The 21,415-nt window shown below is 42.6% G+C and overlaps 1 protein-coding gene and 1 long non-coding RNA gene across 2 annotated transcripts; both read right to left on the bottom strand.

The window, feature by feature from the left end:
- Nucleotides 1-774: 774 nt before the first annotated feature.
- On the bottom strand, nt 775-17,411 carry BHMT (betaine--homocysteine S-methyltransferase). Its single transcript, XM_037032203.1, has 8 exons — nt 17,288-17,411; nt 13,515-13,647; nt 8,577-8,695; nt 7,424-7,615; nt 6,883-7,030; nt 3,848-4,030; nt 2,611-2,839; nt 775-1,525 (listed from the first exon to the last, which is right to left on the bottom strand). Exons 1-8 carry the CDS (start codon nt 17,318-17,320, stop codon nt 1,342-1,344), a joined length of 1,221 nt encoding a protein of 406 aa, XP_036888098.1. The 5' UTR covers nt 17,321-17,411; the 3' UTR covers nt 775-1,341.
- LOC118977295 (uncharacterized) lies at nt 9,480-10,980 on the bottom strand. Its single transcript, XR_005064492.1, has 2 exons — nt 10,820-10,980; nt 9,480-10,168 (listed from the first exon to the last, which is right to left on the bottom strand). It is a non-coding gene; the product is annotated as an uncharacterized LOC118977295 (long non-coding RNA).
- Nucleotides 17,412-21,415: the final 4,004 nt, after the last annotated feature.

The following is a 21,415-nucleotide window of genomic DNA, read 5'->3' as shown; positions in this document are numbered from 1 at the left end:
ATCTTTGTAAGAAACTTCCAGAAATTTCTTTTCCTTTTAAATACTGCCTTCTCCTTTAAAACTCTAGCATACTTGTGAAGAAGGAAGATAGTATTATTTTTTAATTGGTGGATAAACTGAGGTATAGAGATTCCATATAGGACTTAGCAAATTATAGAATGAAAATTAAAATCTGATACAACCAAGATAGTCTCATTGCTCTTATGTTTTTAGAAGAAGAAATTATAATTTCAAAAAAGCTAACTAATCTGAGGATGTTTAGAAAGCAACATGAACTCTTTCCTAATACATGAAGAATAGCTATGTTCACTCTAATGGTCTTGTATCTTCAGGCTTGACCTCTCATGAGAGAGTGGATATTATCAGGTAAAAATATATTTCCCAATCTAGTGAACCTGGATAGAGTTGGGAGAATTTCTGTTTCTTTAAGCTACCAAAGTAACACATGGCTGTTGCTCCTCAGACTGACTTACTGGAGGCATTTAGGTGGATTCAGTTTTGAGTAGAATGGAGAGGGTCTGAACTCCAGTCCCTTCTCACCCCCTCCCTATTGGTTGGTAAGTTTCTCAGTGGTAGAAATGGACCAGTGAATGGAGAACAGCTCTGGCGCTCTGAGAGCAGGACTCTGGGCTTTGGATACTTATTGACAGGTCCCATATTGCTGATCTTCTAAGAATAAACTTCAAGAAGTGGGAAAGCCCCCATAGCTGAAGTGTCCCATAGCAGTGTTTTTCAAACTGTGAGCCAAAATTCATAAATAGGTCATAAAATCAATTTGAAGGATCCCAACCAGCATGTTTTATTACTAAAGTAAGATGGAATACAAAATATCAAAATAGATTACACATTTTATTTTAATGGTTGCATAGTATGTGCTTGGCTGGGTCATTCTGTAAATTGCATTTCTTGCTAAGGGTCACATTCATAGGAGCTTGGGAAGTCACTTCCCTATCTCACCTTATCTGTCCCCATCTGGTTTCTGAGCCATTTGACAGTTCGAGTCTAATCCTCCTTACTAGCCTGCAAACTTCTTGAAATGGGATTAACGTCCCAATTACTTTTCCTTGGCCACAGAAATTTCCTTAATACCTTATTCATGGTGGGTGCTTAGCAAACCTGCTTAAGATCTGCTTTGTATTTGTTTTGCTTCTGAGGAAACTTTTAAAACACACTTTGAAAACTTTCAGGTCTTGTTTGTAATTCTATTTTGTTCCGTTCATACAGATTTTATGTGTGGGCTGGTGTTAATACGATCATTGTTATTTTGACCATCTTTCCCTCATTTCTAAGGACTGTGGCCCAAGCATAAAGAATTCACAAAATTGGGTTCCACTGAGGTTACTATGCAGATTTGAATTTCTGTTTTTCAAAGAGCTCTTTCAGTTGCTGCTCACTTGTGGCTTCCTTCTGCTGCATCAACTCCCTTGTTCCTTTGGTCACTCCCCAGGCATCGGGCTTTGACATCGAAGGGTTGTACGGCCTGCCTGATGCTATCCGAAGATTCTCCCAGTATTCCTTCCTCGCCCTGGGTGAGCAAGACACACATTAGACTCCTCCCTGAGTGTCCCTCCTGTGTCGCTGAACTGGAGTACCTCCATGGTGCCATCTTTGCACTCTTGAGACTGTCCATTAAAAAACATTTGTTATTCTGTACTAAATCTTTCCCCCTCAGAATCTGTAGGTTTAAATTTTCTTTCAACTTCTTATTTTTAACGTATGCATAGGGATCAAAAGTTAAGAATTAGAATAGGGACATTTTCTATCTGATGGCCCCTACCTCCCCCCCATCCTCACTCTCTGGCACTCTCTGCATGAAACAGCCGAGCCCACATTTACTATTCTCCCTCAAACCATCCCACTTCTGGACCTCTCACTCTGTGGATCCTGCCTCCTTTTCCTCCCTTTCTCTGCTGTCTCCTCTAGTCCAGGCCCCATCGCACCTGATATTCTAGCAAAGGCTTCCTCACTGGCTCCCCTGTCTCAAGGCTGTTAAACCTCGCTAACTTGCAAATCTTGTCCTGGACCACTTGTGACCCTCCAGGGTCCTCACTGCTTTGGCAATGAGTTCCCACTCAGCTGGTGAGCACAAATAAAAGGTTGCCTCCTCTTCTTATTGGCTTGTGTCTTCTATCAAATTCTGTCTCTGATATTCTTAAGCTTCTAATTTCTCAGTATACCATTCCCCACTGCAATGTAAACTTTGAGGGCAAAGACCTTTTCTATCTTATTCACCACTCTCTTCCCAGCTCCAAAAATTGTACTTGGCACAGAACAGGCACTTAATTAATATTGTTATCCTTAAGTGATACTTAAATCTTAAACAATCAATTGCTTCAGTGTTAGTGTCCATCATATGGGTGGTGCTTTCTTAGAGCATGAAATCATATTTCACTGCAACTTATGTTATTTACATTGTATATTCCTAAAGCCTTCTCTAGAAATCGCTCCACAAGGTTGTTTTACAAACATCTCTGTGAGAGAATTTAAGGAGGATAATGGACTCCTTCCCACCACACAGCAAGTTAGCTGCAATCTTTGTAATGACCTCCCTTGGGCATATTCATAACCTGCATGAGTTTGGTTTGGCAAATAGAGTTGAAAGGTGCCTACCTGGCTCTAATCCACGGTTTGGTGTGCATGTCCAATCCACTTCCCCAGCTGCCATGCTTTTCTGAGGCCGGTGGCAAAAAGCCCCTTTCTGGGGCCAGCTCCTCTGCAATCGCCCTGATGTGGTAGGGCTCGAATCCACAGCACCCACCTATGTACCTGACCCCCAGGTTGTAGGCCTCTCTGGCGTATTTGTGAATATCCCACCTGGTCACAACTCTGGGCTCTAGTCCTGCAATAAATGGCATTATGCTCAAGTTCTTTTTAAAGAAAATATTAAAAATGGACAGCTATAATTAAGCATATATCTTGAATTAGTGAGTTAAATAATTTGTCAATATTTAATTCTTAACTTTTCAAAGCTGTCAGCTCTTTTGTGTCTATATATCCAGTTTCAACTGTTGTGATAGCCGGCCTTTAAGATGAACCCTGCCCTCTGACATTCTCATCCTTGTGCAGCCCTCTCCTGTGTTACATCAGGTTGGTCTGCAAGACCAATGGAATATGGCAGAAGGGATGGTCCCTAAGGGAAACAGGGTAAGGTATGAAGACCTTGTAATGGCATAGGGGGCTGGCCATGCTCCGGCCCCACCCCTATCTCTGGGCTTGATTTTCAAGGTAGACTTGCCCCCATTTCCAAAACATGCTAAAGGCCTTTCCTCTCTGCCTAGACTGCAGGCATGGCCTCACTTCATCTGCTCGGTCTCTTCATTCAAATTTGCCATACACTAGCCCAGTGATGGTATCTTCTCTCCACCCTCAAACCCTGGAGTATCTGAGCAACGTTAAAAATAAAAGAAAAAGATCCTGGAAGTAACTGGTTCTAACCGTCTTATTTTTCTGATGAGAAAATTAAGACCCGGAGGAGCTAGGGGATTTTGCAAGGGTTACACAACTCAGCAACAGGGCTGGGACCAGAACAAAAATCTTTGCTGATCCCTCCCATGAGGGCATTCCTTTCACCAACCGACACGCATGGCTAACTGGTTGTCTAGCTAGGTGTTGATTCAAGTTTGATTTTACACTTAAGTTCAGAGGTCTTTTTTGCTTGCTGGTCCCTTCTTTTCCTTCTATGACTGTCTAATATCAAGAGATTTGTGGCTGCAGGGAGAAAATCTGGGCCTAAAGAGATAGGAAGACATCTGTTTACTGTGATAAACCTCTCTGGCGATAGATCTATTGGGAATTTGTCAAACATAAAGGCATTGAGACAGTATATACAATAGAATGTCTGTCTTACCAAAGGGGAATTCTGGCAGATCAATAAATCCCTGTTTGTTGCAGTCGGGAGTGTGGTAGGCCAAAGGCTGACTCATCAGGTGGGCTTTCAGCCCAGCAGCCTGCAGCCCTTCCTTCATGAGCTTCACTGTCTGCAGACTGATTGTGGGGTCAAAATGGCAGTTCACACCAATGATGGAAGCTCCTGCAAGTGAGAAGAACATTTCAGCCCTAGGGATTTACGAGAATACTAGGAGGCCCAACTCTCCTCTCTTAATCAGCGAGCTTTTATTTGGAACAGTGAATTTGGAAGTATAGCACTTGATCCTTACTGAAATCTATCTTACCTTTGGGCAAGAATGATTGCTAACAGGCAGCAAGTACTCTCTGTGACGAGTACTTTGAAGAGCCTGGTATAATTGAAGTGTCATTTATGCACACTTGGCTGTCCATCTTTTTTCAAAGAAGTCATTATTAGAGGTTTTTAAACTTCAAATTTTAGTAGTCAATTTTTCAATCTTTGACATTATATTGCAAGTACAATAATTATTTAGCACTTCCAGCTGCTAGATTGCACCCGTGGTTGCCATGCCACTCATTTGAAGAATAAATCAATGTTCCCTTTCATCAGGCCAATTTAATAATGTCACTAAGTCCAGATTCCAGGAGCAGCATTGCTGACACCACAAGCTGTGGCACCCAGTGTTCAGTGACAGGCGTCTCAGTGGTCCTCACTGGGCTGGGTCTGCAGTTTGCTCCTCATTCTTCTTCTAATCAGGCCTCCCTCCTGGTTATTCCTCTGAATTAGTTTTCTCTGGGGCACCCGTGACCTCAGTCTTGCCAAATCTAGTAACTGCTTCCTGTTCTCATTTTCTCTACCTCTCAGCAGCGTTTGGTCTGTTGACCCCTTCCCTCCCTCATTAACACTCCCTTTCTCTTAGCCTCTGAGAACTCTCATACTCCCTGAGTGTTGCTACTGCCTCTCTGGATACGTTTTGCGGGCGTTACAGGCCCACCCTTCCTGAAGCCTGAACTTTTCAGTCCTGCAGCGTCCCAGGATCCCACTGAGCCATCTTCTGCTCCTCGCCTCCACCCTCTTTTCAACGCCATCCATACCCAGGACGCTCCTAAATGTCTCTCTCTCACCTGACCTTACCACTAGGTTCCAGTCTTGTCTATTCAACCACTTGGATCTTGATTACCTTTTTTTATTTTTCTTTTTTCCTTTGCATGTTCTCTGCCAGAGTTTTTCTTTCCTTGCTTGGCTTCATTACACTAATGAGTTAATCCTATGTTGGCTATTTATTGAATGTCCATTAGGTATAAGAGACCTTGTGTGGGGGTGTCCAACCTGTGGCCCATGGGCCATGTGCAGCCCAGGATGCCTGTGAGTGTGGCCCAACAAAAAATCATAAATTTAATGAACGTTATAAGATTGTTGTGTGATTCCGTGTCACAATGTATTTAATGTGTGGCCCAAGACAACTCTTCATCCAGTGTGGCCCAGAGATGCCAAAAGTTTGGATACCCCTGCTGGGGTTCTGGAGAAATATACAGTCCCTGACACCAAGGATTCCATAATTTAGCACAGAGCTTTTTAAGGTTTGTTCCATGAAAGTAACGTTCTGTGATTGGTTAAGTTAGACAGTAGCTGTTTACCACATCTCCTTCCTGGACACTGCCAATGTATCTGAATGCTTCAAAGGCTCTAAGAAGTTCTGCAGTAAAGAGACCTGCTTAACTTGGTTTAACACAGCGTCTTCTAAATGTATTTGACAACAGAACCCTCTTAACGTTGTCACAAATTCAAAATGCTGACTGAGGATATTCCAAATGAGGGCTATAAACAGAAAGTGTTCTGGTTCCTAAGAGAAAGGAGTGATCTTGGGGCAGGGGTCATTATGTAAGGGTCTGTGCAGGTAGAGTTTGAACTAATATTGGAAGACAGACTTATTGGATGGATATTAGATAGATTTATTAGACAGATATTTATTATGAACCTACTGTGTGCTAGGCCCAGGGTTCTCCATGCTGAGACAAAGTCTCTGCCCTCTTTGACTTTGAAATCTAGTGAGAGAGTCAGGCATCAAAGAGATAATGAATGAGATAAGCGGGAACTGCTACAAAGGATATGAATGCAGTGCACTGATTCCAGACACTGTGCCTCTACCTACTCCTAACAGAATTGCAAAGGAGGAGGAGCTGTTGGCCAGGAATCCTCGCCAATGACCAACGGTGATGATGAAGGCCTCCTCTGATCTTCTGAAAACAAGTGAACTTGCTTCTCCTCCCTTCTTCCGATTATCAATCAAAAATTAGAACTATCCAACTTCATTTCTAAATCTAAGTAACTGATATTGTCAATGACCAGTATGAAGTGACTTCTATGAACTGTCAGGAGTTGGATAAAAATCAGGAATCAAACAAATAGCCAACTAAAACCTCTCTATCCCACAAAGCCAGCTGGACTCTTTCACTGACACAAAGCTATTCCTTGGGTTTAAAATGAGGCAGCATTGAAAACAATCCGTGTTTTCCCTGATTGAAATGAAACCCAGTATTAGCGATGAAAATTACATTAAAAGATAAATTCAGTGATCAGTATTTCATAAAAAAGGATTTTTAACTTTATCAAATCAGTTACAAAAAGCAAAGCATACCAATAATTTATGAGAATGGAAAAACTCTGGCAAAGAGGGCACTGACTTAAAAGTTATTAATGTTTAAAGACCTCAACTTGAGATAAGTTTAAAATAAAACACAATTTTTCCAAATGCTCCTTCTGAGTTACCAAAATTCCTCCCATCTCTACTTGTTACACCTTCAGCATAGGTCTAATTGCTCCTTTCAAAAGGCTGGTATGTGAGTGTATTGATTTTTTCTTTTTAAACATTTTCCTTTATAGAACTCCATAATATCAATATTCCTAAAAAAGTAAAAGTAAATGAATGGTTTTTCTGTTAATAAAAATAGTATCTACGGCTTCAGAGATGGAACTGCATCTGTGCGTTATTTTAAAGACCCACTAATCGCAAACCGACCGAAGTTCACTGTCACCTGCTTTCACCAGGCGCACCGCACACTGGCCAGGGCTTACGCCGTGCAGATCTCCCTCAGGGCCGATGCACATGGTCGCTGCCACTGGCTTTCCAGATGTTTTCAAGGTTTCGACTGCCCACACTGCCTCCTCAACATGTTCAAAATACTGAAAAATAAGGTAAGGTTAAGGGACTTTCAATCTTGTTTGTCTAGAACAGTCTGAAAACTTATTCTATTGCTTAATTATCACTACATGTGTGATTTTCAAACTCTGAAATATTTTGAATATTGAGAATTTGAAATTGAAAAGCATTAGCGTTTTTAAATGGATTAGAATGGTGATTTCTTACTGTGAATTGCAGTTAAAAGGATCGAAGAACACTTTCTTAGATTAACTGAATCAAAGTTAGTAGAAGCCCAAAATTGGAAAAAGATTTCAAAGCTAAATATTACTATTACTAGTCATGATTGGCACCTAATCTCACATGGTGGTCAGGAAAGCAAAAGGCAGAGAAAACATGCTAAGTGTATTTCTCTCCTCTTTGATGGCGTTGTTTACCTCTGCAATCAGGAAGTCCACGTTCTTCTTCAGAAAGACCTCTAACTGCTGTTGAAATACTTTTTTAACTTCAGTCTCACTCTTGCAGCTGAGGTATGAAGGTGTCTGACTCACGCCTCCTGCCACCAAGGCATCTCCCTCGTCAGCCACTTGCCGGGCAATGTCACAAGCAGCTTCGTTGACTTTGTTCCCCTAAAGTCGTGAGTACATAATACGTCGACATTTCCATTTGACATTGAAACAAAATTATTATTCAAATGTCCACATCTCAGTTGTGATTTGACTCCAGAAAATGACAGTGATGGAATAGTTCAGTGCTTTCCCAAGATGAGCGATTTGCAGAGCGAGATACCAATAATAGTGATGAAAAAAGAAATCTAATGATGGTATCTAGGATACTGCATTATACCAAAGACCTGTAAGAGGGTAAAAGTCTTTGCATAAGAAGATCTGGTATCTTTCAGTGCCTCAGCTGCACTTAGAAAAATTGTGGTGATAATGATGATAATTTGTCTTTATGACAAATAAAAATAAAGTTCAATTAAAATGACAACAAAATTTATGACTTGTTGTCTTTCTGTATTTTTCTCAATGGACAGATAAATGTATCACAGGTAAGGTCTTTTCTAATTATTTAGACATTAACAATGGACGTGTCCTCAATCCCTCTGCTATAGGCCACACAGAGTCATGGGAGTTTTAAAACTACCTTTTCATTGTAGAGATGAAGAAACTGCCACCTTGTTGGGGTAGGTAAACGGCCTGCCCCACAGCATCACACAGACGATTGTAGCTGAGTCAGGAAGATTCCGGGTTCACTGACTCCTTGTGCCTGTGACCTTGTATATTGTGCCATATTAAAAACTGTGAGGGTGTAAGAATTTGTAAGGATACCCACTCAGCAACTTAGGAGACTGGGAGAATCATTAATCATTAAATGGCTCTTCTTCCATCTGCTTCATTAAATACCTTTCTGTCAACTTGGGGAAACTCCAGATAAAAATCTAGGTACTATTTGTATATATTTCATTGCTGTATTATTTAAAATAAGACAACACTGTGAAGAGGCTCAACATTTTCTCTGTAAGAACTTTGGTGATGACATGTGTATCTACTATACCCTTCTAAGAGTGCCATGTGTAGTGTTACTCACGGATATTTTCTCTGCAACATAGTTCCCCCTGTTCTCCAGCTTGTCTTCACTTGCATAAAAGGTGAAGGTCTGCATGACATTCGATCCAGCTCTGAGGAACTCCCGGTGAAGCTGGCGAACTGGGAGATTGAATAAGAAAGGCATTAATTGTTATCAGTTAATTAACCCATGTTTCCAAAAAGCTCTAAGATAAGTAAATATGACAATATCTGCTTAAATTGCTGGTTGTTTGGCATTCATGTATCCTGAGGGCTAATGAGAGGTGGAGCTGGGGTCTCTTGCCAAAGGAGAGATTTCTACCACGGAGTGGATAGAAGAGGAAGGTCCAGAGAGGAGGAATCGTTTCTGCATCTTTGCCAGGTAGAGGAGGTAGGGAAGGGCATTCCCTACAGAGTGAACAGCCTGAGCAAAAACAGGCGTTGCTCTGGGGGGAGGGCTGTTAGTCTGAGCACCTGGAGTTGAGGATGTGTTGGGGAGGTGATGGAAGATGGAAAGGCGGCCTGGCAGACAGAGTGCGAACAGCGTAGCATACCATGCCAAGGAGTGTAGGCTCCAGACCGTAAGTGTGGGGGCAAAACCAACAGTTCGTAAGCAATTGAGTGATGTGATTAGCCCGGTGTTTCTGAAAAAATGAGTAGGATATGAATTGGAGCAAGATTCCCAAACATGTTCATGAATGAATTCCAAAATAGCAAAGCTTTCCCAGGTTAGAGAAAATATAATAGGAATTTTCTCCATACAACCAAATGTATTAAATTTAAAGAATTATTTATCCTCTGCTCTAAAGTAGTTGTCCTAACCCCTGGTTGCCCACTAGATACCCTGCAAGCTTTTAAAATATTGCGGATGCTAGAATAATCCCATAGATATTCCAATTTAATTGGTTTGGTGCAGGGCACAGCCTTTTTTTTTTAAGGTCCCCCACTGATTCTTATTTTCAGCCTTGGTGAGAACCACCATTCTAAGAGATTGGAAACATGCTCATGTCATTTTGTAAAATGACAGTAACACTTAGCTGATGTTTGTTTTGTCAGGGGAATTAACCGGGCAAAGTAAGAAATCAGCAACCCGGTTTCAGCCCCTGACTTTTATTTTCAAATTGCAGAGACCTGTGAAATCCAAAGGTCTGGAAGCAACTACAGTAGAGGCCAGGAAGTTTTTAGGACATGGAGTTCTTAAGCCCTCAGGGCTAAGGCTGGATGAGTCTGGCATTTTTGTGTCCCAGGTGCTGAGTAGACCATAGAGAACATGGGGAGCTCAGTTTTTGTTCTTAAATGAACAAGTGAATGAGGCAAAAAACCTTTTAAATTTTAGAAAATGGGTTTCTAAGCTAGAAGCCAAATCTTCATTTTTTAAATCATGGAAACATTCGTTCTCAGTGGGAATTTAAAAGGATGTCCAAGTTACAGGGCTTCCAACTTGTTTTAATTAGCAACAGAACCAATGAAAAACACCTCTATGGGGTCCCCCGAACTACAGGTCGGATGAGCTGCTGCGGCTGGAGCAGCGGGCCAGGGCCTGCGGGCCAGGGAGTGACACGGGTTATAAACAGGAAGTCCACCCGGTTGTCCTTGCGTATATTTCCAGAGGCTCTGTGAAAAAATTTTAAAATGGTACGCACATTGTTTGTGTGTATGTGCATTCCTTGTTCTTAAGTGATTTATTCCACCATGCTTAAAACTGCAGTGCTTCTCCAAACGTGACCTAACTTAGACTCGCCTGGGGTCAAGTGTTATGAATGCAAATGTCCCAGACCCTCCAGCCCCAGCAAACCCAGACTCCTTGCCGAATTCAGTACTGATTCCACGGGGTGCAAGAACCACAGCTTTTGGCATCAACTTCAGCAGGAGAATTAATCTGGTAATTTCTGAGTATTCTTTCAATTTCTATTTTCCGTTTTCTCTCATCTTAAGACTCCTGAGTCTTCATCCTCTAACCAGTAATAGGGTATGACTGGTGTCAATGACAAGGACAAAACCTACACTAATTAATCACATTTGTGATATGGCTTTAAACTCCTTATTATATTAGTCTTATTTTAGCATCATAGAAGCTAAATGTTACCCAGGCTCTTGACTAAGATGTTGAGTTGGTTTCCTTAAAAATTCTTGCATTCTTACTGTTTTTAAAGGTAACACTGTGCGGGGGAAAGGTAATAGGCACAAAAGGTCAGTGAACCTGGAATCTTTCTGACTCTGCTAGAACCAACTGTGTGATGTTGGGCAAGCTGTTTATTTACCTACCCCAACAAGGTGGCAGTTTCTTCACCTCTCCAATGACAAGGGAGTTTCAAAATCCCATGAGTCTGTGTGACCTACAGCACTAGGGTTTCTTAAGGGCAACCAGCCATTTTAAATTTCTAAATAATTAGGAAAAAACCTTACTTGTGATACGTTTATCTGTTAATTGAGAAAATACAGAAAGACATGAATTCTGTGGTCATTTGTTGGGAACTGCCCTGCCTGGTTTCAGGAGCTGTAACTGCCCCCCATGGATAAGGCTGAGTGAGCGACCTCTGGACCCACTAAGGAGACAAAGCTTATCTCTGGCAGCAGCGCTGCTTCTGCTTCATCCATCTCTGCCCCCAACGCTTGGTCAGTTAGTCAGAGACGGGTAAGACCCCTCAAAAAGGGGGCAACCTAAGCCAGACATGATCACTTCCTTGAGGGAGGCCCTCAAGGAAGGACTTGGGGGGCTGCAGCAAAGAAGGGGTGATGGACCCTCCTGCCTTCCCCCCAACCACTTTGATGAACCCTGAGTCCTCAGTCTGCCTGCAAGAAGTCTCCGAGAATTCCTTGGCTGTCTGCCTCCTCTGCCTGACTTATGCCTGAAACAACAACAGAGGGCGGTGCAGCCCTGTGCTGGCAAGGGTGGGCTCCCCAGGTGATCAGGCCTGAGAAAGGATATGTAAAGTCCTGTGAAGCCTGCTTTGCTAAGAATGCTCTTAGTTAAATGATAAAGGCCCAGGCAGAAAATGAGTTTGTTTTCCCAAAGTTTTGTAGCCTTTTAGCTGATAGACCCTGACTTAGAAGAAGCCCTAATAGTTCTTTGTATGCTATCTACTGTTTACTGCCTGACAATGATTAATAAGCTATACCTAAACTCCTGTGCAAAAAAAAAACAAAACCCAATAAAAGCCTGTCTAGGCAAGGGTTGGGGTGCACTCCCCTTGAGAGAGTTGCCAGGCCGCTCTGAGGCCCTCCCCCCTTGAGGGAGTAGCCGTGCCGTCCCTCTTCCTCCACAGGACTTGGTAGTCCGTGTGAATTTGTCTCATGTCTCATCCATGACGCCGCGGGTACGGAGAGCCAGTGCATACGTCAGTCATTTAGTTGAATTTTGTTCTTGTTATATTAATCATAATGGCAAATCACCGTCATCATCACCACTATTTGCTAGGTAGTCTTCTAGGTGCCTCACAATGGCAGATGTGTTTAGCATTTTGGGGAAATGAAAGATGTCTAAAGAATTCATGCTCTGACAGAGAGCAGTGAGCAGTTTTTATGTTAGTTTATGCAAATGAATTTGTGTAGCTGCAGGTGGTTTTCGAATTTAGGCTGGGTGACAGCGGCCCCGAGACAAACTCTGAAAGCTTCCTGGCAGCTGGACTGCTCCCGAAATATTTCCGTGGGACTGGTGCCTGGGTTCCACTTCCTAGTGCTGGGAAGGGTGAGACAGGGAAGGTGCTGCTACCAGTCTGTAATCCCTTATCCAAGCCATTTGGGGACCAAGTGTGTCTTGGAATCCAGAATTTTGGGAATTTTAGAAAGTAAATACAGTATATATGCTATATATTATCTAATACTCCCATTAGGGCTTGAAGCAGTAGTTCCCTGCCCCCAGTTAAATACATTAATACTTTTTTTTGCTTCAAATTATATGACCAACCACACTAAATCATTAGTTACACAATTATAAATATCCCACAATAGTTCAGGTCACATTTGCCCCCACATGATTTTGCTGAGGGTTTGGTATCCCACTGAAGAAACGCTGCAAAATTTTATTTGACCTTTTAGAGTTCACTGTGAAATTACAAAGACTTGCATTTCTCAAGTAAAGTTACAAGGATCAAACTACCCTCTGTATGTATATACCTGGGAGATATTATCCATATGCATATAATCTCTTTCAGATTCCATCCCAACTCCCCTCCTGCCCATAAACGATTTGTGGTCAAAAAAGTAAAATGAGAGTAAGTCATGTGGGTACAGGTACAGGATAAGTAGACAGTTGAATTTAAGTTGAGTGGGCTAGTACAGAATGTATTTAACTGGTTGGCACATGTACAATGAGGAGGGCGATCTGTGATATCGTGACTAATAACCGCACCATTTAACTTAGAGTGAGTAAGGAGGCAAGGTGGGCACATGCAGGGGAATGGTTAATAAACACCACCGTGGAAGGAAGAACTCAGAGTCTTGATAAGGTCGAGCAGTGGCAGTGTCAGGGAAAGTGAGCAGAAAAGGAGGGAGGTGGTGGTCAGAGAGTGAATCCTGGGGACTGCGATTTCAGAGGCGGACAGCTATGATGATGGCGAGGTCTCAGAGTGGGCGGCTGAGGGGGGCTGTGGAGGCGCAGCTCAGTTGGAGCTGAGGGGGGAGCAAGGCATCAACAGGAAGAGTGCCGGATGGGTCATCTGTGTGGACACCAAAGTCACCTAATGAGGTGAGGGAGGCGGGGACAGAGGGGAAGGCAGTGAGCAAGGCACTAAACTCATCTAGAGTGAGGGTCGGGGACGGAGGGGTAAACACAGGTGACAGCAACAAGGAGGGCTGTCCAACATGCTTAGCCAACACCTGAGTCCACATTCACACAGCTAGTATAGTGCCCACAGGCATTAACAGATATTTGGAAAATGTGGCATGAATGTATCTGTTTGGTGGTGTGCACCTCGACTTGGGTCAGTTTGAAGTTCTCTCTTATGAGCAAGGCACCAACCTGCTTCTGGGTACTCCACCACAGCTTCGGGGGTCCAGGGGCCGGCCTTCACATAGCCCCTCTTCTCCAGCGCGAAGACAAACCCTCCATCCCCAATCACAACCTCTCCAGAGTTTAAACGTTCTAGAATGCCCTGAAATTACAGATGGATGGGTGAGGGGAAGAAAAGGAGTTACTTGAATTTTGTAGATAATTTTCTATCTTTAGTACTTTTGCTATTATGTTCTTGAGAAGTATAACTTCTTTAGAGTTCTCAGAAATCACATGTATATTTTATAATTCATGGTACTATCTATAAGGCTAACAGCCTGCATGCTCATATAATGAAAATTTGTATATACATGTGCTGGTCTCTTAGGACGCATTAAAGAGTTTTAAAGCATGTGGTGAAACAATGTGACGTGTGAAGATACACCTGCAGAAGGATTAAATGAAAAGGTTGTATTTTTTAAAGATTCTATTTATCTATTTTTTTTTAGAGAGAGGGAAGGGAGGGAGAAAAAGAGGCAGAGAAACATCAATGTGTGAAAGAAACATCGACTGGTTGCCTCTCTAATGCCCCCAACTGGGGCTTGGCCCACAATCCAGGCATGTACCCTGACCAGGAATAGAACCAGTGACCTTTCAGTTTGTAGGCCAATGCTCAATCCACTGAGCCACACCAGCCAGGGCTAAATGAAAAGGTTTCATTGTAAATCCTCAAATGAATACTTAGGCACACATTCAAAGAGATGATCAAAATTAATAAAGAAGTTGGAGTGGCATATAATACTGTGTAGGCATTTTGAAGACTGAAAAGTCAGAAAATACTTGGAAAAAACAGGAGGAAGAAGATACTACCTTAAAGGTGGTCAAATCCCTGAAAGTCTCTATTCTTTGTGTTCACATCCGGTGTTTATGACAGAAGCTATGTTATAATGTCTAGGAGGTTATGAGTATGCATATTTACACTATACATGAGCAAGCTGACAAGAATAGGAAAGCGATAACTAAATGAAGTACTTGTGAACCGGTTTCCATCCCAAGCTCCACACTATCTGCTTCATTTGCAGTACAATACAGTAATTACCCTGGTGTTGATGTTCAGTAGATAAATTTTGAACTCAATATTTTTGAAGAGCTTTGTGAATTAGAAAGTAATTTTCTAATGTAACCATTTCTTTTTAATTTAAAAGAATCATAGAATTTAAGAATAAAAGATGACCTATATTCAATTTAGGTTATTCTCTCTGATTTTACAAGTGAAGCATTAAGGCCCAGAATCTAAACATTTACACAAAGTCTGCCAAGTGGGGAGTGCAGGGCCTCCAGATCCTTCGATCTGTGTGTGGTATCTGGGTTTGATTGTACATGGGAGTGGGAAGGTGGGGCAGACCTGAAAAGCCCTTGCAATGGAATAACTTGGAAAGTACTTGTGTTTTGTGCCCCACGAATAGCAATAACAGTTGGTAAAGCAAATGCTGATGGATCAACATCAAGAGTTACATCCATCTGTGACAGCCATTTATAGAATTTTGCATCCGAATTCCTCCCTCACCTTCCTGGAGCCTCCCGTTCCCCTACCCTGCCCTTCCTCTGCCTTTAGTCATCGAGTGCTCAGAGAGAAGACACAACCAACATTTTCACCTTAAAGCAGTAAAATAGGAGGATCATGGTATATGTCCCCAAAACTCCTTTCCAGACAGAAAAATTTTCAAGCATAGAAGTCCAAGAGATAACAAACAACTACAACGATACAGAATTGATCACATGTAATTTTAAAATATAAATGTCATCATTTCAATGTGCCCAAATGCCACATCTTAACACCACAACTTTGATTATGACCTAATTAGCAAGAAATTATATATATATGTGTGTATATATATATATACACACACACATATATATAGTCAGTATATTTATATCAAAAGCAAAAACAAGAATCAAATAAATGAGATATGACCTGCTGCTAACTTTCATTTGTCTGAAATAGCTCATGGTATTTTTGTTCAGTCACTTAGCAACTCTCATTGGACACATGTGTTTCCAAACCTTAATGCCACACACATTTAAATACACAGCGTAGCTAAGAATCTGATATTTGCTGGTGGAGTGGTTAGCAGTGGTTGTTCATACACTGGTTGAACAATTATATAAGGAAGAACAACCTGTTACATTCTAGTGCATTTGTAAATTACCTGGACTTCAGACTTTTCTGTTACTAAGCTAAACAGCTTTTTAAAAAAAGTTGAATTTGCTAAGAAAAAAATGCTCAAGGTACCATTTTGTGAAAAAGTATTATCAAACAGTATGTGTAATATCAGAACATTTTTGTATGAAAAGTACATATTTGCTAGACAACAAGCTAGCAGAATATACACTAAAATGCAGAAGATGGCATTCACAAGTCTTTTCCAAGTTGTGTACAATGAACGTGTGCTAGCTTTGTGACATACTTTTAAACTCAAGAGTATAAACATATTATTGTCCATGTTTTAACACTGACACATGCATGGAAACAAAGTTATCGAAGAAACATTTTTTTCCCATTTTATGTCCATCTTTTGCTTATAAAATCCTTTAAAATATTTCATTTTCCGAGTTTGAGTTTGAGGAGTGGTTTAGAATTCTTGGCTATATGAATGGGTTTCAAATTTAAAAAATTTTAAATTTCTGTAGGAATTATTCTTTCCAGTTTACATCAACTATTCATTTAGAAGATTTATGGATTGGCAAAGAATGCCAATCTAATTGAACTGTTGTTAGCCTATAATCATTTGCCACCTCAACATCTTCCTCAGACGGCTGACGTATGTCTATTCGTGATGCATGACATTTAAAGTTTTTAACTGGTTAACTTTTTTCTTTATGTGGAGGTATTTTTGATTTGGAAGGGATGTCTGGCAATGAGGATGAGAGGCGGACCTGCCCTCAAGGTCCCAGGGCGGAGGGGGAATATTTGGCCTGGCCAGGTCTGCCTCCCTGCCGTCCCCTGGGGGCCTCTGTCCAACAGGCCTTGGGCTAAGTGCTTGGACACCTAAGGGTCAAGTATATTCCCTCCTCCCTGCATCCATCTCTTCTCATCCATCCAACTCCCAAACTCCACGAAGGCCGTCAGTCTGGACTGGAACACTCGTCCCAACCAGTGTGTCTTTGGGAAGATACTCGCTTGTTGCTAAACGGGTGCTGAAGCCTCTGTGCCCATTTTCGAGGCTAGCATGGTGCATTTTGTAGCCGTCGCTGAAACCAAACTACGGGAGAAAACACACCATTGCCCAACCAAGCTCCGGGGCCAGCTGCTCGCAAATACAATCCTGCGCTAGGAAGCGCCTGAAGACCCCAAGGCAGAGGCCGGGAGGCGCATACTGGAAACGGTTAGAGCCCACGCCTGTGCCTCCCTGCGGGGCGGCAGCGAGGGCGGATACACAGGAACCCAAGGCGCAAGGCTCCCAGTTGTCCAGCCGCTGTGGGGGAGGGAAGTCACGCCTGTGAGTCTAGGAGCTGCACTTCCGGAGGAGTGCTTTGTGTCGGCGTGCAGGACTCAGAAAATGTTGCGGGTCTCAGCGACCTCCAGTCCAGAGGCACAGAGATCTCAGGAGTGCTTTGGGCAAGGGCAGGAATGTGGTCTCAGAGGTGCCTTGGGGTCCTGCAGGAGAAGTCGTGGGAGCACCTTCTTGTCACAGCCAGGCTCCAGGGACGACTCTGCACTCCCCGGGGGTTCGGGATTGGTGGATCCACAGACCGACCCTTGGCCGGGATGGAGAGCGCCCTCAGGGTCCCCAAAGACTCACCTTCTTGGCCTTTTTGCCCCCAACGGGTGCCATCTTCGTGGTGTCTGGACTGGAACTTGTCACGGATGCGCACCTGTGATGCCTATGAGTCCCTCCGGCAGAGCCCAGAGCTGTACCAGGGCGCAGCCAGGCTCTTTATACTCGCTGCTAAAATATGGGGTGGTTTCCCTTGCCCCCCTCTGTGGTCCAGCAGCCGGCCTTGGGCGGGGAACACGCCCACCAGCCTTTTATTGAGGCCTGCCTCTCCTTGGGAACCTGCCCCAGAGAGGAGGTGATCAGAAGGGAAGACTGAGATTGTTCTCCCAAATGGGTGAAAATAGTGAGAAGTAAAATGAGAAAAAAAAATCGTGAGTTCGCCACTCACTCTGGTTTCAAACCTGGAAACCTGCCTGCTCACAGTCCCTCTTTGCCCCTCCCGCGGCTGACTCTGATTTACTTCTCCCTTGCCCGGAATCATGCACCATTACCTGCTTGTCAAGGTCCCTGCGAACCCCAAGCATACTCAAATATTTGTCAAAGGCCATGGGTGAGGAGGCCATGCCCTGAAAGTCAGCCCGAAGTGCCGTCTCTGTGATAAACATCCAGTGGTTACAGAACATGATGAACTCAAACAGTGGCATTTACAGAAGGGATCCATACTAACTGCGCTAGTGGGTGTGTTTAAAATGACCTTCTCCCCTTATAGCTGAACTTATAGCCTTGAAGTTCTAATGTAGGCATTTTTAATAAAAACATTTTTGCAATATTTAACCAAGGCAGACTTTTAACATTTATACGTGACAGTAGAAATGTACTTTAGCGACTTCAAAATTCACAGAAAATACTATGTATAAAAACACAGACTGGAAGGAAATAGAAGCATTAACAGTAGTTATCTGCTGGTGGTTGAATTGAGGCTTGCTTTTAATTTACTGGTAATTTTACTGTGTTTTGCAAAACATCTTTACAATGAGAACACATTGGTTTTAAAATCATCAAAGCATCATTTAAAAAATGTATGACAGTATGGTAAGTAGCCTAGAGAACAACCAAAGTGTACTCTTCAGCCCAGAATAAAAGCACAGGAGGAGGTTTGCATGTGGACAGTAGTCTTCATTTCAACACAAAGAAAAACATTACTGTAGCAAATAATGAATTGATACACACTTAATTTTTTAAATGATGTGCACTTGATATATAACTGAGAAAAGTCCTTTTGCTTCTGAGAATTGTCAAGTTTAAAATGAAAAAATGGAAGGATGATGGATGAATATATGTATTTCAAATAACCTAATATTTCACGTGCCCAGGAAGAATGATGAACACGGTAATGTCATCCTTCACAGTAACTAGATTTCCCACTTTTCAAGCACTGGAGTACCCAAGCAGCTGGAGTCCAGCCTTGGCTGCAGTGAGCCACTGCAGTGGCGGGCACCAGGCGCTAGGGGCGCCATATCAGGACTCTGGCAGTGAAAGCTGAACAAAGCACACATTCATCCAAACTCAGCAAACTTAGAAGAGATTTTAAACTAGCAGCATTTAATTTAAAAATAAATTGTGAATTTTTAATAGGTAATGTAGACACACATGACACGATTTTTAAGTCTTTTCCCAGCTGCTCTCCCCAGTGTAAGTCCTCCCAGAAGGCAACCACTATTATCTGTGCACTATTCTTCCAGAGTAACTACATATGTCTAAGTTTGCACATGCATAGATAAGGATATGTATTTAAATGTAGAGGATTTTAGTTATTTAAACACATATCTACCTCCACATTTCCCAAAATGATTTTGTAGGCAGCTGTTGAAATATTTTTGTTTTTCCTCAGCCTCTGAGTTTATCCTACTTCCCCATCCCCACCCCCCAGTGAAGGCCACTTAACAAATTCACCTACTGTTTCCATAATAAATAATAATACCCACAGCACTGAGTTTCGAGTTCACTTACTGTGTGCAGGGCACTACATTAAGCCTTTTACATACAGTATTATTTACTCCTAACAACTCTGGGAGGTAGGCACCCTCTCTTTGTACTCACAGAGTTGGGAGAGTTGCCAGTGTGGGCTCTGAAGTTCCCCTGCCCCATTCCCAAAGGACCAAGTCCACTTGGACGCCACAGGGGAGTGAGTTCTGTCCTAACTGCTCTTGGGAGGCTGCCCATGTTCTTTGTTTTCTTCTGGAGCAATGAGACGAGGAAGGTCATGCCCTAAATTCTTTGGCCTCCTACCAAAATGTTTGGGGTGAGAGGTAAATCCTGAATGGAAAGAGGAGGCTTAGAGCTGGAACTCAACCCTCTAAGTTTTATAACCTGAAAAGCAAGGTCTCTCGCTAGTGCTTTGCTTTACTTATAACCCCGTTTATTCACTCAGCAAACACTGAAGAACCATTCACACAATGTTTCAAATACCATGCTCATTGCTGGAGGTAAAGAATAGCTTCTCCTTCTTTCCAAGGGGGAGATGTACACCATCTCATAACAGTTAAAATGTCCTTCTTTTCAATATGTAGATGGGGAAAATATCAGGACTTTTCATTTTCCATGCAATTGGAAGTGTCTTTAAAAATGAATGTACCTTTTCATAGATCTCTTTAGATTAAAAATGTTTCCTTTAACCTTTAAATCACGGAAAAGGGTTAATGTTTTAGCACCGTGTAAAACATCATTTGCAAACTATTGACATGGAAATGGGGCCAGCCTCAGGGTTTAGTTTGGCAAGGCCAGTGTTTTTTTTTAAATTGCATATAAATTCCTTTACATACAGCCATCCAGTCTGCCAGCCTGACCACATCCAGTTGTCCTACACTCTCCTGGTTCACATACTTACCTTAACTTAAAGGCATTTGATTTCTCAACTTCTGCAAATGTATTGGGGGTTTATCAAATACATATGAGATGTCCTTTGGTCTAAGTTCTACCAGATAGCCCCCAAATTGAAGGTTTTACTTTCCTTGTGTTTTCCTCTAGACTTAACCCCAGTTGCCACTGCCCAGGATCATCATAAATGTGTGGTGAGGGTGGGCTTTTCATCTAAAATCCTCTTCTCACTTTATTCCCTCTGTCCATTGCAATGGCCACACTCAACATGCATCCCAACACACCTGGCATAGCAAACCGCTCTACACAATCACTCCCTTTTCAGTGCCTTGGTTCTTCATATGTGAAACTCAAGTTGAAGCTAAATAACTTTCCAGATTTCCCTCCCTCCCTCCCTCACTTCCTTTCTCCATCCTCCCTTATTTCCTCCCCTCCCTCCTCCCTTCCTTCTGCTATTGGCTTCACATAAAGTTGGCTTGACATAAATTGGAGCAAAACAGAAATAGCCTTTTCCCAGGGCGCTTTCATTGCCTTCCCCTCGTGGTCAGCAAGTGCTTCCTTAGGCTGACTCAGAGGGCACCTCTGTGTGCCTACAACTTCTGTCCATTCCTAATTCCTGGAGCAAAAACTCTTCTTTGTTTGTTTGCTTGCTTGCTTGCTTGTTTCTGGACTGTTCAGAGCTTCCTTCTGCCCCAGGTAAAATTGCTTCTCTCGAAGCTGGCAGCTCTACCAGATAGTACGGAGTCTCACGGATGCCACAGGAAACCCCTCCGGCCATTTTCCCTGTGAGTTCTGGCGCCCCGGTTTCTTGAACTGTCCTCTCGGCTTGACAGTAGCACCGCAAGTTCTCTTCCTCGTTCTGGAAGTTCCTTTCTTCTCTTCCTCCTTGCCTGTCATGTTTTTTGCCCGCACAAAATAGCCTGTCATCTGCCACCGTCTGTCTTTCTGCTTCTTTTCTTTAAAAAAAAACAACGAACAAACTGTGTAACTAACTTCAGAGCACTTACACCGTGGAGTTAGCTGTGCTAATGGGTTCATAGACATTATGTAACCTTCACAAACAAGCCTAGGATGTGAGGACTTTACCATCCCTCTTTCACTGACGACAACACTGAGGCGCATATTAAATGGGAACTTTTCCAAGACCATGTCAACATGGAGCTAGGAGGCTGACTTCAGCCCAGGCAGAAAGAAGCCAGAAATCGTACTCTTTAGAGCTACTCTATACTTTCTCTTCAGTAAATTGATTTTCTAAAAACTCTGCCCCAACTCTTTGTAACCTCATCCAACATAGCCCCTCCCACTCACCTGGCCCAATAGAGAGGTCCCTTCTCC

The sequence above is a fragment of the Sturnira hondurensis genome, unplaced genomic scaffold (genome assembly GCF_014824575.4).
Source record: "Sturnira hondurensis isolate 20B ecotype Veracruz unplaced genomic scaffold, ASM1482457v3 Scaffold0021354, whole genome shotgun sequence".
NCBI classification, from domain to species: domain Eukaryota; kingdom Metazoa; phylum Chordata; class Mammalia; order Chiroptera; family Phyllostomidae; genus Sturnira; species Sturnira hondurensis.
The sequence above is the reverse complement of the archived record's forward strand: the minus strand, read 5'-3'. Positions and strand labels throughout refer to the sequence as shown.